Raw genomic sequence first — 16,483 nt, 5'->3', positions numbered from 1 at the left:
TATATTTAAGTCCATGCTTTTCAGCATAGTCTTCGCACACCCTCAGCAAATCTCTCAGCGCACAGACCGATGGGCTCAGCAGCACCATATCATCCGCGTAACTGATGTTATTAATCATCTGATTATCAATCGAACATCCCGCATGCATGCTGCTGAGCCCCTCGATCAGCTCGTTCATGTACAGGCTGAAAAGCTTCGGTGAGCTCCGTCCACCTTGCCTGACTCCGCATTCCAGCCTATACGTGTCCGAGTATACCCCCGCCCACCTTACCTGGTTAGCCTGCCTTGCATACCAGTGCCTAAAGATGCTGATGAGTTCCTGCGGCATGCCAGTGCGTCTGAGCTTGTCCCAGAGTATCGGGTAAGACACCAGATCAAACGCTTTTGAGAGATCCAAGAAGCAGGCGTACACTGGTGTTTTCCTGCTCGTATAATACTTGACGGTCTCCTTTAGGGTCAACACGGCACTCTCGGTGGAGAGCCCCGCCCTAAACCCAAACTGTGCATCATGCAGGTCTAGGTATTGATCCAGTTGTCTATCCAGGAGGCCGTCAAGTACCTTGGCTGTTATGGTAGCTAATGAAATCGGTCTATAGTTTTTGATATCTGTAACGTCCCCCGTTCTGTCCTTCACAACTGGCACCACCACATTCCTCATCAATTCCTCCGGCAAGTATGAATGGACCATGCATATGTTATACAGCAGACATAAAACTCTAGGCAGGTGCACACCAGCATACTGAAGATGCTCAATGCTCAACCCATCATGCCCTGGCGATTTTCCACGAGTCATACACTTGACAATCTTCTTGACCTCTTCAGTTTTAAAAAAGGCCAAGGTGTGATTAGGTTCAGCATCAAGTCCCTCCACTGTATGCTCACTTACATAATCGTGCGTAACAGGCAGCGCTTGCACCCTGAAATGATTCATAAACAAATTGGCTATGTCCTTGGTGTCACTAATTCCACCGACACACACAGGCAGGCCAGGCCTTGGCGTTAAACTTCTGGTACACTTCCAAAATTCTTTAAACTTTTTATTCTTATGATTTTTAGCAATAATATCCATTTTAATTTCGTCTTGGTGTCTAATACACCATTTTAATTTAGATTTAAATATTTTCCTGCTTTTAACCATAGAATCATAATACTGACCCACGGAGGGCTTGCCAAAATATACCCATACATGAAAGCAACGCTTAGCCTCCCTGTGCGCCTCGCCTACATGTCGATTCCAACCTACCACTACTTTATTTTTATTTTTACAATTTTTTTCCCTATAAGTAGCAATCGCAGCCTTTGACATTACATTTACTATTCTTAGGTACATATCATCAATAAGTAGCCTATGATCGACACACTGACACATCTTATTCTTCACACATTCAATCATTTCACAAGGAAAATCTATGTAACGTAGCTCCTCATTACAAATTTGAGTGTACTTCTCTACCTGAGTCAAGTCCCTACACCCCCATATAACCCTATTTATCTCTTTTTCTCTACCCGATGTCGGCATTGAGCGACGAAAAGCACCAAGATTACAATTAATGACAAGTGGAAAATGGTCAGAGGAGTGCACACCATATTCCACACAAATGTCCTGAATAGTTATTCTAGCCGCTCCCGTAACTAAGCAATGGTCTAACCATCGCCTACAGTTGTTATGAGCATCACTAATGAACGTAAATGTGTCCGAGTCCATACCTAGCAGCTCAATATCCGCACATATCAATTTTTGCTCCGCGCAAAACGATAAAAGTTCCTTTCCAAAACACCCAGTCGGGTGGGCATTAAAGTCCCCAAGTAAAAATGCATGTTCCGCCCCTGCATTCTCAATAATAGCACTTAACTCACCTAAGCACTCCGTAAATATAACTAAATTTTCCATACAATCAGTAGGCATGTATACACTGCACACTACATACTCGCAACCACTCTTTGAGATTTTTATCGCAGCTATACGATTATTATTTGATTCGATAATACACACGTTATCAAACATCGATTTACGCCACAGAACCGCAACGCCGCCATGCGGCCGGCCGCGCAATATGCCCGATGTGATGTCAACAGCTGATTTTCCGTGAAATTCAAAGTCATCGTGTATCTGACCCAAGAAAGAGATATCGTAGGGCAACAACCAAGTCTCCTGCAACGCTATAATATCCACTTCATGGCAGAGTTGTCTTATTTCATGGACAGAAGTCTTGACATTTTTACAATTATAACTAATAATCTTATTTACGTAGTTCTTACTGGCCATTTAAGTTTGTAAAGGAACCGTATTCGCAGCTATACTGTGTCTAAAATATATAAAATTACGGAAGGAAATCCCCTCCGGCCATAACGTATCATTTAAGTACAGATTCCTTTTGCCTTTAGACACCCATACTTTATATGAATTGTAGCCTTTATCTATCTTCATATTTATTTTTTCTAGCTGCACTACTTCCTGAGTATTACTATGTATGTAGTCTATAATATCTTTTTCAGTGGTATCTTTATGCACATTCGATATAAACAACGGCACCTTAGTCTCAGCTGCCCTAAACTTGCAATTCTGCTCACTAGGGGCCTTTCCAGTCTTACCTTCAAAGCGGTTCCTATACCTTCGTCGTCTCACTTCCGTCCACTCCTCCGGTGACTCCCTCCGCTTCCAGTCTCCTTCCTTTCGGACCACGTCAGCCATAGTAGCCACAGGACACACTCCATCACTACCTCGATTCGTCGAGACCAGTTCCGGTACCGGCCGAAGGGGCTGACGGCCAGGAGGCGCACCCTCACACGTCAGTTGTGACGAAATCGTGGCACCGCCGCCCTCGCCCTCTGAATGAGTAGTATTCTTAGTATTCACCATGTGTAGCAGCCCTTCAGGCCCACTATCCAAACATATGGAGATGTTCGCGTTCGACGCTCCTCTTCTTTTATTTACATTTTTAAAGCAACTAGCCGGTGGCGGCTGTGGTGACCGGTCACTCGGTGAGCTCTGACATTTGGGTGAGGCCATATCCACGTTATGCACCTGCAGCATTTCTTTTGTAACATAGTTGGATTTAATAAGCTTAATCTCCTCCTGCAGAATGATCAGATCCTTTAACACTCGGGTTGCATCTATGTGGTCAAATGTCACGGGTGGTAATTTATGGAGCTCACGGGCCACGAAAATAGGAAAACTTTCCGCATCTGTCTCCTTAAACAAACATATAATATCTTCCAGCTCTCTTTGTGCCTTTCCATCCTTCCGTCGCGAGATATTTCGTTTTTTTGAATTCTTAATTTATATTTTATAATGCTGAAGTAACTGTACTTGGTAGTTATTTTAATATGGACCCGTAATCAATTTACATAATACCAATACAACTAGTAGTCTAGTAGTGAGATCGATCAAGATAAACTCCCTATTCGGTGTGCATGTTTGAATAGGGTTCAGCGTGTCAAACTCATTATCATTCCTCTAAACCGACTGTTTACTACGAGATAATTTACGTACTGTGTGCTTTACGTGACTACATTCATAATTTTCTCATCAAGATTGTAACCTGATAGGTTAAACTGTTACACTCAATACACTGGTCAATATACTAATATGCGGCATTAACCTGGTTTACTGACAGATTTAGACAGAAACAAATTTTTTTTTCGGCATTATTTATTAGCGATAACGCATGCTAACCCAGTTCATTTTATACTAGGCACATGGAATTACCAAAATATGTTAAGAGCCGAACATACATTTGTATGGAGCGGGTGACGGAGAGACCGCCGTACTAACCTTAGTAACTGGCATAATGTAAACCTGTCTTTACATTTAGCGCATTAAAGAAAGAAAAGAAACAATTTCAAACAATCTAAGGCTAAACAGTATTAATATCCAGTTTGATTTAAGCGCACATTACCAAGTTACGAAGCGTAGTCTAAATGCAATTACAGCAAATCACAGTATTTGCATTACACTTGCATTTCGCGTTTGGACGGACGTGATATTTTGTTAAATGCACTTCTAGGGTCTAGTAGCTATTAATTTTGAAATATACACACAATTTTCAGTTCTAACATCATTAGAATAAACACTAGAGTCGATTGTGGGTGGCTAAGCAAATAAGGTGGAAGTTAATTTTTTAGCCGACATCTTTAATGTGTGCGCAGGTAAAGTTGGTTTTGATGAATGTTCCGATGTGAGAAAAGCTTAGACATTTCGCGAGTAGAGCGGATAAACTAAGATTGTAGCTGTTGGAGTTTAGAGCTCAAAATAAAATTGTTTATTATGTGCAATGTATTTATTAAAGAATTTGTAAAAGGAAGTGGGCGTAACATATCTACGTATCTAAGGTTTAGACTCAAAACTACAACACGTAACACATCTATGTCACTGGTGTTGTAAATGCAGAAGGATCTGGGAACCCACCGTATTATTATCCCTAGAAAATTGTTGCCATTATATGATGAAAGGGTTAAAAACATCAGCAATGAGGAATAGCGAGAAATGAAATTGTTTAGTAGCACTTTCTTGTGGGAATATTCAAATAGTATGATAATATCAAATATATTCATAATTTATTTTTGGAAGGTCTGCTTGAGAGGCACGAGGTCTCTTCATTCATGAAAAATGAAGAGGTTTTGTGTTTAGTCTAATTTAAACTGCCTGCTGCCAGCCTGTAATGTCCCCCCGGCCACGCTGCTTTGAGTGTGTTAATTTTAACTTATCAGAGTATTATGACAATCTTAGTTAGGTTCACTATGTCACCCAATGATTTGATACTTAAAAAAAAATATCAACGATACAAGCACTTTCAAGCTAAATTAGTAGGTAGTCAAGTTTGATGTCCGAACCTAGTTGACACAATAAAAAATTGGTTGTCTGTAAAGTCGGTTTACTGACGATAGTTGAACGTGACAACAAAGGCCGATTGTGCTTCTTTGTCGCTCGTTCCGCGCTCTCGCTTGCACTTCAAGCCTTACATGGAACGCCTCAGAGCGAGGTAACACCGCATGAGTCATGTTTTTCGTACGTGCAGCTGGCTCTATCGAATTATAAGACGTTGTCACGTCAAAAAAGATTCCGACGAATTGACCTCCTTCTTTTCGGAAAAATAGCCAAGTGGTTTGTTGGTTGAATCTTTGTCCCCTCTGTCTTATACATGAAGTTTAGATATCCTAGGTAGTAGTGCGTGAAGAGATGAATGTTGCAAGTGCCCCGCTGCGTTGTTTGCTACACCTGTCAGTGATGCGATGCGCATTTATCAGGAACGCGGACCACCGATTTTGCAATACACTAATCTCTATGGGTACATCGTGTGCGAGACAGGTTTATCTATGCTAAACGTTACGTTATGAATGACTAGATGATCCCCACGACTTCACTCGCATGGATTTAGGTTTATTAAAAACTAGAAGATGCCCGCGGCTTCGCCCGCGTGGATTTCGGTTTTTTAAAATCCCGTAGGAACTCTTTAATTTTCCGGGATAAAAAGTAGCCTATGTGCTAATCCAGGATATTATCTATCTCCATTCCAAAATTCAGCCAAATCCATTCAGTAGTTATTGCGTGAAAGAGTAACAAACATACACACACACACACACACATACAAACTTTCGCCTTTATAATATTAGTGTGATCTTATGGGGATTCTTTGATTTTTCAGGTTAAAAAGTATCCAATGTCCCGTCTCCAGGACATGTTCATTGTTCGATTGGCTGAGATATTTTCGTGCCATTCACAGATAAGATTTCTGCGCAGGTACATCGGCGTAACTTATAAATGTAGTACTGTAACTAGTTTGAAAAGTTACACTAACTGAGTACAGTGATTTAAGAAAACATAAAAGTTCACACTCATCTTCTTAATTCTGATTTAAAAACCCCACTAAAACACTTAACGCCTTTAAATCAAAGTCCATAAAAGATTGTATAGTGTTAAATATATACTCGACCTTTATCAAAGTAAATGATTAGTTAATCTAATTCGGCGGCTTGGAGAGATAACTAAATAACTGACATTTTAAAGAAAAATAAAGTTTTAGAGGTCAAATGCCCTAATTTTTTTTGATGAAACGTTTAATGCATAACAAATTTTTATTATTTAACTGTTTTCCAATATCTAGTAATATCCTTAAAAATAGGGAAATAAGACTAATATATTTTAAGAGCTGTCCATAGATACCCCACACGTATGGGTTTGATGAAAAAAAAAATTGAGTTTCAGTATGGGGAACCCCCAAAATTTATTGTTTTTTTTTTTCTATTTTTGTGTGAAAATCTTAATACGGTTCACAGAATACATCTACTTACCAAGTTTCAACAGTATAGTTCTTATAGTTTCGGAAAAAGTGGCTGTGACATACGGACGGACAGACAGACAGACATGTCGAATCCAAAGAGGGTTCCGTTTTTTGCCATTTGGCTACGGAATCCTAAAAACACCAAAAACTAGCCAAGTGCGCGCACCGAGGGTTCCGTACTCGAGTATTTTTTCCGAAATTTTGCACGATAAATCAAAAACTATTATGCATAAAAATAAATTAAAATCTGTTTTAGAATTTACACGTAAACTCCTTTCATATGATACCCCACATGGTATAGTTATATAGTTGTTGGATTTCCCGAGATAAGAAGTAGTCTATATGCACTCTGGGATGCACCAAACGTTAAAATCTGTTAAGAGGATCATGAGCGCTTATCATCCTGTTGTATTCTTTGATTTTCTGGGATAAAAAGAAGTCTATGTCCATCCCCAAGATGCAAGCTATCTTTGTACCAAATTTCTTCAAAGAGTATTAATGGACTGAGTTTTGGAAAACTAGCAGACATAGACATACATACACGTTAATTATTGTGAAAGTGTATTATTTTTTTATAATATTAGTAAGTATTTATTATGAATGATGATTAAATAGCAGTTGCTACTATAAAATTTTAAATTGTCTTTCACAGCAGCCAATTATTATTATTTATTATTTCCAGTTTCTACTCTCGGCTTTAAGTCATAATAATTATTATCGCTTTTGTACATAGTACAATTGCGTTTCAAAAAATCAAATAGGTTGGTGAGCTTGCATCTGTTGGCTGACTTGTCATAACTAACATGACTTTTTCAATACCCCGCGAAAATTACAGTCAGTAGCGTTGCGTATAGTTAGACAGCGACATCTACCCGCGAGAGTTGTCAACTCTTGTTTATGGCATACCGTATTTTATATAGATGGTTTACATTCGTTTAGCTTTAGGAGTAAGAGGTTGTATGTTATGGTACTGGAGGGATTTCTTAGACACTATGGTTAATTCTGTTGTACACAATTTAATCGAAACTAAATTGCTGTTTAAATACAGTGCTATATTATTTTTTTCACAATGTCCCCTGCGGAAAGCACTAGGTATTAGACTAATCACGATTTTTACCCGACTGCGGCAAAGCCAAAAGGAAGGGTTATGATTTTAGCAGTCTATGTATGTATGTGTGTATGTTTGTATCCAGATTCTGTGTGTTCCACCGTAGCGCCTAAACTACTGGGCCGATTTTGATGAATGAGGTGTCAATCGATTTGTCGTAAAAGTCCGGGTGATATAGGCTACATTTTATACGAAAAAAAATGACCTAACGGATATTACACGAAAAAAAAATGGGGGTCTCTAAAATTATTTTTTGCTATTGTATCGAGTGGGGTGTCAAATGAAAGAGGGGAATATTCTGAGTTTTTAAATACATATATGTAATTGTACTACAACATTAAAATATACCAAGCGACAAAAAAACAATTTTACAATAATACTTCAGCGTTTATTAAGAGGGCTCTCTCCGTCACTCGTTTCATACTATCGTAGTTCCAATTTCATTTGAATATTAAGCAACCAAAGTCCATGAAATTTTGCAGACATATTCTAGAAACTAATATCTATGTCTGTGGTTTTCTAGATTTCTGTTAAAATATTCGGTTTCAAAGTTACGCGGTCTTAAAAATTTTCATACAAATCTTTGAGCCCCTGTAATTTTAAAACTACATATTTTTAGAAAAATCTAAAACACCACAGACACAGATATTAGTTTCTAGAATATGTCTGCTAAATTTTATGGACTTTGGTTGCTTAATATTCAAATGAAATTGGAACTACGATTGTATGAAACGAGTGACGGAGAGAGCCCTGTTAAGACGATCGCAGTCGGGTTTCAGTTTTCAACTTTATCTCGTTGTCTCAACATTTTGAAAATGTCAGTTGATGAGTTCTGGCTTACCACCAACGCTGTTTATTTTGAAAATGTCAGTTGATGAGTTCTGGCTTACCACCAACGCTGTTTATTTTGAAAATGTCAGTTGATGAGTTCTGGCTTACCACCAACGCTGTTTATTTTGAAAATGTCAGTTGATGAGTTCTGGCTTACCACCAACGCTGTTTATTTTGAAAATGTCAGTTGATGAGTTCTGGCTTACCACCAACGCTGTTTATTTTGAAAATGTCAGTTGATGAGTTCTGGCTTACCACCAACGCTGTTTATTTTGAAAATGTCAGTTGATGAGTTCTGGCTTACCACCAACGCTGTTTATTTTGAAAATGTCAGTTGATGAGTTCTGGCTTACCACCAACGCTGTTTATTTTGAAAATGTCAGTTGATGAGTTCTGGCTTACCACCAACGCTGTTTATTTTGAAAATGTCAGTTGATGAGTTCTGGCTTACCACCAACGCTGTTTATTTTGAAAATGTCAGTTGATGAGTTCTGGCTTACCACCAACGCTGTTTATTTTTTACGATCACCAATCGCCCAAAAAGATGAGTAGATTGTTAATCACCAATTAAGTGAGCAATTAGTGGGAGATTAATCTTTTTACTCACAGCCGGCGCCTGTGATAGTTATATTGGGTACAACGCCGACAAATTGGACACGATTTGGATCCTTTTTCCTTTTTATATGTACCACAGAATTGTAATTAAGAAAGTAATAGAAATGGTATATACCTATATACCAAGTTATATGAAGTTTCTAATGGTATACCATTGAAAAAGTCATTATGTACCTAGTTAATACGGAGACGGTATGTCGCCGGTTTTCATTCTTGACCAACTCGCCCAAAAAATGCACCTACTTCTTAAAATATAATTATTCGAAAGAATTAACTCCAGCATCCAAGGCAACGTAAATTACACTGTGACGCTATGCAAATAAATCTACTTTTACAGTAACCTGCTTACAATTCTGTACCACTTCTACACTTATTCTAATTTCTGTGACAGGTTATAGGTACAATTTGATACGTTGTTAGGCTTCAAAACACATTGGCCACCACACTGGTAGACTATGTATAAATTGGCAGACTTTGCACACTTCACACTAATATTATAAAGGAGAAAGTTTGTATGTGTGTGTGTGTGTATGTGTGTATGTTTGTTACTCCTTCACGCAAAAACTACTGGACGGATTGGGCTGAAATTTAGAATGGAGATAGATTATACCCTGGATTAGCACATAGGCTACTTTTTATCCCGGAAAATCAAAGAGTTCCCACAGGAATTTTAAAAAACCTACATCCACGCGAACGAAGTCGCGGGCATCAGCTAGTATGAGATAATTATGGATAAATCTAAGGCATGTAGGTTTCCTCACGATATTTTCCTTCACCGTTCAAGCAAGTGATATTTAATTGGTTAAAACGCACATAGTTCCGAAAAGTTAGAAGTGCGTGCCCGGGATCGAACTGTGGACCTCCGGAATAGAAGGCCGGCGTTTTAACCACTAAGTTATCACAGCTTTCTAGGTTTGGTTATTTTTAACTGAGCCCTAAAACGTGCGCACCTAAAATAAAGCAATTAAAGTGAAATCATAAACCACTCCTAAAATCGGTTAATTATCAAGTCTAGCATTTATTAATGAATTATAGTTTCGTATCTGGCAGTTACACCAGAGGTATACGTTCCAAGATATCCTAAATAGCTCTGAATATTAATTAGATCTTGATCACCTATAAAATTGATAAGGATTGTTGTTTGGTTTCAATTTTTTAGTTCGAGAGCGAGTGGGTGCAAAACTGAGTGACTTACAGCTTTTGCTGAAAGAAAGTTCTTCGCCAACTAACCATTGTAGGCACTCTTTTTGATTGTCAATTGTAGAATTTGTAAGATAATGTAATGGGGATAATTAATTATTACGTAAAACTATAGCTATTAGGGTTCCAAACGCACCTTGCTTCAGTCGGGTATAATCTTTTGATCGCTCAAACATAATATGAATTATTGAAGCTATTAATTCTTATCATTTAAATAATTCTTTACATTGTAATTCGTGATTATGGAAATTGTATAGGAATTATTGCTAAACCATCGTGAGGAAACCGGCATGCTTAAGATTTCTGAACGGTGTGTGAGGTCTGTCAATCCTCACTTGGTCAGCGTGGTGCACTGTGGCCAAAACCCTTCTCATTCTGAGAGAGACCCGTCTCTGTAGTGGACCGGCATGGGTTGAGATGATGAATAAGTGCACGACAACCGTTTTAGTTCTAACGTAGTTATGTGTCTTGGATTTTTTTAATTCGGATATTTGCTCTTCTAGGCTAGTAGAATACTTAAAACAACTTGTAGAATAACTAAGCTGTTTTTCACATGAGTGAGTATTTATGGTCACCAGCTCTTAGTGTATTTACTATCTTATTGAAGTTTTAATAGTTTTAGTGCCATATTCGGAGCGTATAAAGTCATTTTGGTTTAAATTCAAATTAAGTCCTAAAGGCTAGAATTTCATTAGTGTGAATTTGATTTTCCGACGTTTATGTTACCATAAGTTTGAGTTTTGACGTGAATTGGTATTCTCTAGATTGACTCGCTAACTCAGTGATCATCACTGAATGATAGCCATTGAGCTCATTTGACATTTATTTTAATCCATTGAAGATTTTCTACGAAAAATTATTGTACTATAAGTAAAGCAGAAATGTAGAACCAACCAATGTCAAATACGTTTAATGGCTATCATTATTTAGTGTTGATCACTGAGTTATTACCTAGCTGTTCAGGTGACAGCGTCGCTTGTGGAGAAATTCGTAACTATTGTTATTTAAGAAATTTACCAAGACACATGGAATTAAAAATCTTTCAGAACAACAAAATTGCAATATAGCCTAATAACATTTCAATGCTAGCTGATGTCCGCGACTTTGTCCGCGTAGATTTGGAAATGGCGGCTGACGTGGCTCTAGTTCCAATTTGGCCCACCTGCGGGGTGATCATCGCTAACTCAATGAATGAAACTCACCGAGTTCATTTTTTAATCCGTTGAAGGTTATCTACGGAACGATATTTTAATATCACCCAGTGATACTGCCAACCAACCTTTGAAGTTTAGAATTGACCAGCGCTTCGTCATCAATGAATAGCGCAACGGTCTACCGAATCCAATGCTTCAAGCTGGTATTTAGCAGAAGCATACCATAATGGTTGCAGTACTCCATGCACGATCGAACTTGAGCTTAGTACAAGGCAAGGTAAGAAGCTGTTCCGGTGTGAATTAGCGTTTGGCTATTGAACCGTTTGAATTATAATTATGATTATGACTATGATGATTACTGATTCATTTACTTTTGTGGTTCTTAAAGTACTTTCTGAACAAGTGTAAATTAAAAATTTATAACACCCCCGACAAGTGAAGGTTACAGTAACTAGAAAAGAACTGAAAAGTAACTTTCAAACGGCTGAACCGATTTTCTTAAATTATAGCTAAGAACACGATTAGGAGCTACGATGCCACAGACAAACACACAGATACACACGTCAAACTTATAACACCCCTCTTTTTTGGTCGGGGGTTAACAATGTCAGACTTAGTTGTGTATTTGAACAGAATGGTAAGGTTAAGTTAAAACTGGTAAGCAGTCTCGACAAAGGCAATTAGTGATTAGTTTCAATCAATATATCTTTGCAGTGTAGCAATTAACGCTCTAATTTAAACTTGTTATAAATTATGATACCGCAATTATATCAAACGATTATACACTTTAAGACAAAGATCTTTAACTAAGGAATTATAGTTTGTTATTAAGGATGTTACAAAATTGCTTTGTAGAGTTCCGTACCCGAAAAGTGCCAAGGGAACCCTAAAAATAACAACGTTGATATCGATAACCCTAAATCATCAACCCTGACCCAAGAAGAGGGGTGTTATAATTTTTGACGTGTATATCTTTGTGTCTGTGTATCTGTCTGTGGCATCGTAGCTCCTAAACTAATGAACCGATTTTAATTTAGTTACTTTTGTTTGAAAGGTGGCTTGATCGAGAGTGTTCTTAGCTTTAATCCAAGAAAATCGGTTCAGCCGTTTGAAAGCCAGCTCTTTTCTAGTTACTGTAACCTTCACTTGTTGGGGGTGTTTATAAATTTTTAATTTACACTTGTAATTAAGACATTAAAAAATCCCAAAAGACTTTCATGCAAACAGCTTCTTAAAGTCGAAGTTCAGAACAAAAGTGCTTGTATAATTTAAACGGTTTAAATACATTTTAAAGTGCATAAAAAGCTGTAAACACAAGAAAAGCCTACGTGAGCCGAATGATGGTGTAAATAATGTAATGCACCGGCCGCCATTAAAACGAAATACAATTTATTTATTCTCAGATTATATCTTTATTGTGCGATGACGTTTAAATCACACGATACGATTCGAATTTGGTGACGATCATCGTTGATCAGCGTGCTCCAAATGCCCATTATGATTTTTATATGACTGCCTAGTAAAAAAGTACATTTTTTTTCACTCAGAGGTTTATGTACCTAAGTGTGTAAATTTCTTTATTTCACCATAATATCCAAATGCCAAATCCTTACATAATTTTCAGTGACTCTGGCTATAATTTTTTTGGAAAAAATTCAACATGCAGGGTGTCTAATGGCATTTATAGTTCGTTTTTTAAGGTGTTTTAAAAGTTGCGGCCCTGTAATTGACATAGGTAACTTTTTATCCCGGAAAATCAAACAGTTCCCACAGGATCTTAAAAAACCTAAATCCACGCGGACGAAGTCGTGGGCATCCTCTAGTTAATAATAACACTTTCAGGAAGGCTCTCGTTCAATAATTGTGATCTTATCGGTTGGTGTAAAACACTCTTAAAGCCGTATGAAATTATATGAAGGTAAAGGATTCTAACCTTTACGGTTCAGAAAATAAGAGCCAATATACTAGATTTAAATGAATAAAGGTGAATTAATATTGAGCACCAAGTTTTTGTGGTAACGATTGGCTTCTGAATGGTTTTCATTCATTCACTCTTGCCACAAAGGATGTGACAACATCTACATTCATATTTTAAGATTCAATAAATCTTTTTGTAAATGGTAGGTTGATTTAACTGTTTAAGTTTAATACAAGATCAATGGGGGCTTCGGCTGTGGCTAGCTACCACCCTACCGGCAAAGTCGGGCCGCTAAGTGATTAGCCTACCTAAAACGCCACGAAAGTATCTCACCTACACTTGTCATTAAAAAACTGGTCAAGCCGAGTCGGAGTCATACACGAAGGGTTCCGTATCATTGTACAAGAAATATCACTATTGAATCTTGTGATGTAACCACAAATTCACGGTTTTCGGATTTTTGCTTTTACTTTTACTATAAGACATTGATTGCTTTGCGCCAAACATGATTCTAGGTCAATGGGAAGTACGTACCCTTTGGTTTTTGATTCCCTTGACGCACAGTGACCTGTGCCTTAACGGGGCTTGCAGACGACAGACAGACAACGAAGAGATCCCAATCATAATCATAATCGTTTATTTTGCTAAAATATGGTACATTCATATAAGGGTTCCTTTTTAGTTTTTGACGTGCGGATCCATAACTATGAACACTAACAATGAACTATTCCTTAAACTATGTAAAGGAAAACACATATCTCAAGAGTAAACCACTAACTAGAAGACATGTCTGTTTTTAGAAAAACAAAAACCAATTCCCAGACCAATGAACCGTGCCCACGGCGCGCCGTTTAAATGCTAATTCGAGATCAAAACAAAGTGACAAACAGACGAACAGATGGACGGGCCACTCGCTTGATTTGCATTACATAACACGACGCTTTTGTCTGTAACTAACGGACGGTACCTGATGCATTTCCAGCTCCGTAGGTAATTGCAGGTTCCACTTGGAATTTCAAACGAGATTATATTGTAGACTTCGATGAATAATCACAAGATGAGCTGACGGACCGGCCATCAAATATGAACATATCCTCTCACCCATAACGATTGAGAGTATATTTTTCTAAAGCCAAATAAGAAGCGTAATGTTTTCAGTTTCATAGTTCGGTACTGAAAACCGATAGACTTTGGGTTCCCAAGATGCTGGCATCGATCCGACTTCCGAGTTCGTGAAAATATTATAGTGAATAGTTACTATTTGTATGGTAGCTTATCACTAGATCCGTTTTTCGTCATCCGAGTTCTCTCCGACATCCGTGAGAATATCTCGGATATGCCTCAGGTTCAAATCGGACATAATATGACGTAGAATATGTATGTCAAAGATGTCCGCTGCATAGCTTGGATTTGGATCAGAAATCAGATTAGTGAGCAAACAGTATCCGAATTCGGTCCAAGTTTTTTAAATCCGTATTTTCATGGATTCGGATCGGATGAGTGCGTAACCGCTATTTGGATTCCATATCCAAGAGGTGCGAATTATTAAGCGTCCGCTGCCCGTCCGTCAGTCATGCAGCGGGCTGTAAGTATCTCGTGAGCCTTAATAGGTATAAGTAGTAATAAGTAGTATAAATTGAAATAAGTAAATAATATATGTATAATATGGTAATTAAATATGACATTATCATAGTGTTGGGAATTAGCATAATAACCACAATCGCAAGGATACATTAAGCATCCATATCCGGCCATCATTCACAACATAGGCATCCCAAACATCACGGACTTCATCGTTTATTCATACTTACTTATAAAGCTGTGGGAATGCTTATGGAAGATATCGACAGAAAATGAAACAAGATGTACCTACTTAATTAAAAAACCGGCCAAGTGCGAGTCAGACTCGCGCACCGAGGGTTCCGTACTCGGGTATTTTTCCAACATTTAGCACGATAACTCAAAAACGATTACGCATAAAAATAAACAAAAATCTGTTTTAGAATGTACAGGTAAAGCCCTTTCATATGATACTCCATTTGGTATAGTTATCTTAGTTCGAAAATTGAAAACACTAATTAATTATTATTTGTTCTGCATTAACACATACTTATTTTTTTTTGTGATATTAGCACAAATTCACGGTTTTCAGATTTTTTCCTTTACTTGTGCTATAAAACCTACCTACCTGTCTTTCACGATTCTAGGTGAACGGGAAGTGCCATATAGGTTTTCTTGATAGACACGACAGACAGACAAACAACGAAGTGATCCTATAAGGTTTCCTTTTTGCATTTTGGTACGGAACCCCAAAAACGTACTTATAAGCGAATCTTTAAGAAAGATGTTACTCGAACCTGAGAAAAGTAATAGGCATTGTATGAATAAGGTGAAACCTTCTAGGATACTAAGCCAGGTGATTAGAATGAGGCTTTACATTTTCAGATCCATTTGGGTTCAGGCCGCACACAATTTAACTGCTTATTGTTATTGGCTTTGTTATCATGTCAACTTCAGTTGCCCGCGTCCTGGTAGTATGAGAGCAAGTCTACTATTTTGAGGTTTCCGTACCTCAAAAGGAAATAAAATTAAACGGTACTAAAAGCCGACTACTACCGGCGAACTACTGATAACGATAGATAAAGTAAATTTTTTTTTGTCGCTCGGTATATATTAACATTGTATCTACTGTTTATGAACTCTGAATTTTTTCCTTTTTCATTCGATATCCCACTCGATACAATAGCAAAAAAAAATGTTTTTGGAAACCTTCACTTTTTGAATGTAATATCCGTCAGGCATAGATATGTCCGTCAGGTCTTTGCAGTTATCGAATTTCCTTGAAGTGTAGGTAAAAACACTATCATAAAAGTTATAAAAATGTACGTCAGCTCTTGGACTATGGGTAATACAATAAATGTGGCAGCAGCGAGACGTTGTTAAACATCAAGTAAATTATAATAGTTTTCGTAATCTTGTTTACTTGAAGCGAATAAATAAATATTTACTACCCTCACAGTATATTGAGTAGAATAACATACGAGTATTTTGTAGATTACAAAATCGCTAGCAATACCAACCAATATTGTAGTCGCACTGTACCTACTTCAGACATCGATAATATAGGCTCTTACATACATAAAACACACGTTTTTGACTTTTTGGTATATTTTGCAATGTAATGGACTAAGAGCCAGCGTGTGCCAGACTTTCGTTATTTTATAAAAGCTGAAAGATTCTCTGCGTATAATGTGCACAACAATAACAGGTAGGTAATAAAGGTATAAAAAATCTCAACTCCAAGACAAAAAGTCTAATTTTTAACCCCCGACCCAAAAAGAGGGGTGTCATAAGTTTGACGTGTGTATCCGTGTAT

General features: G+C 37.7%; 2 protein-coding genes across 4 annotated transcripts in view; both read right to left on the bottom strand.

Moving 5' to 3' along the window:
- Positions 1–16,483, bottom strand: part of LOC123874534 — a 275,616-nt gene that overhangs the window by 98,028 nt on the left and 161,105 nt on the right. The window lies entirely within an intron of this gene.
- On the bottom strand, positions 1,511–3,790 carry LOC123874606. Its single transcript, XM_045920095.1, has 2 exons — positions 3,776–3,790; positions 1,511–3,274 (listed from the first exon to the last, which is right to left on the bottom strand). Exons 1-2 carry the CDS (start codon positions 3,788–3,790, stop codon positions 2,267–2,269), a joined length of 1,023 nt encoding a protein of 340 aa, XP_045776051.1. The 3' UTR covers positions 1,511–2,266.

This window comes from Maniola jurtina, chromosome 18 (genome assembly GCF_905333055.1).
Source record: "Maniola jurtina chromosome 18, ilManJurt1.1, whole genome shotgun sequence".
Lineage (NCBI taxonomy): Eukaryota > Metazoa > Arthropoda > Insecta > Lepidoptera > Nymphalidae > Maniola > Maniola jurtina.
Note: the sequence above shows the minus strand (reverse complement) of the source record. Positions and strands in the feature narration are given on the sequence as shown.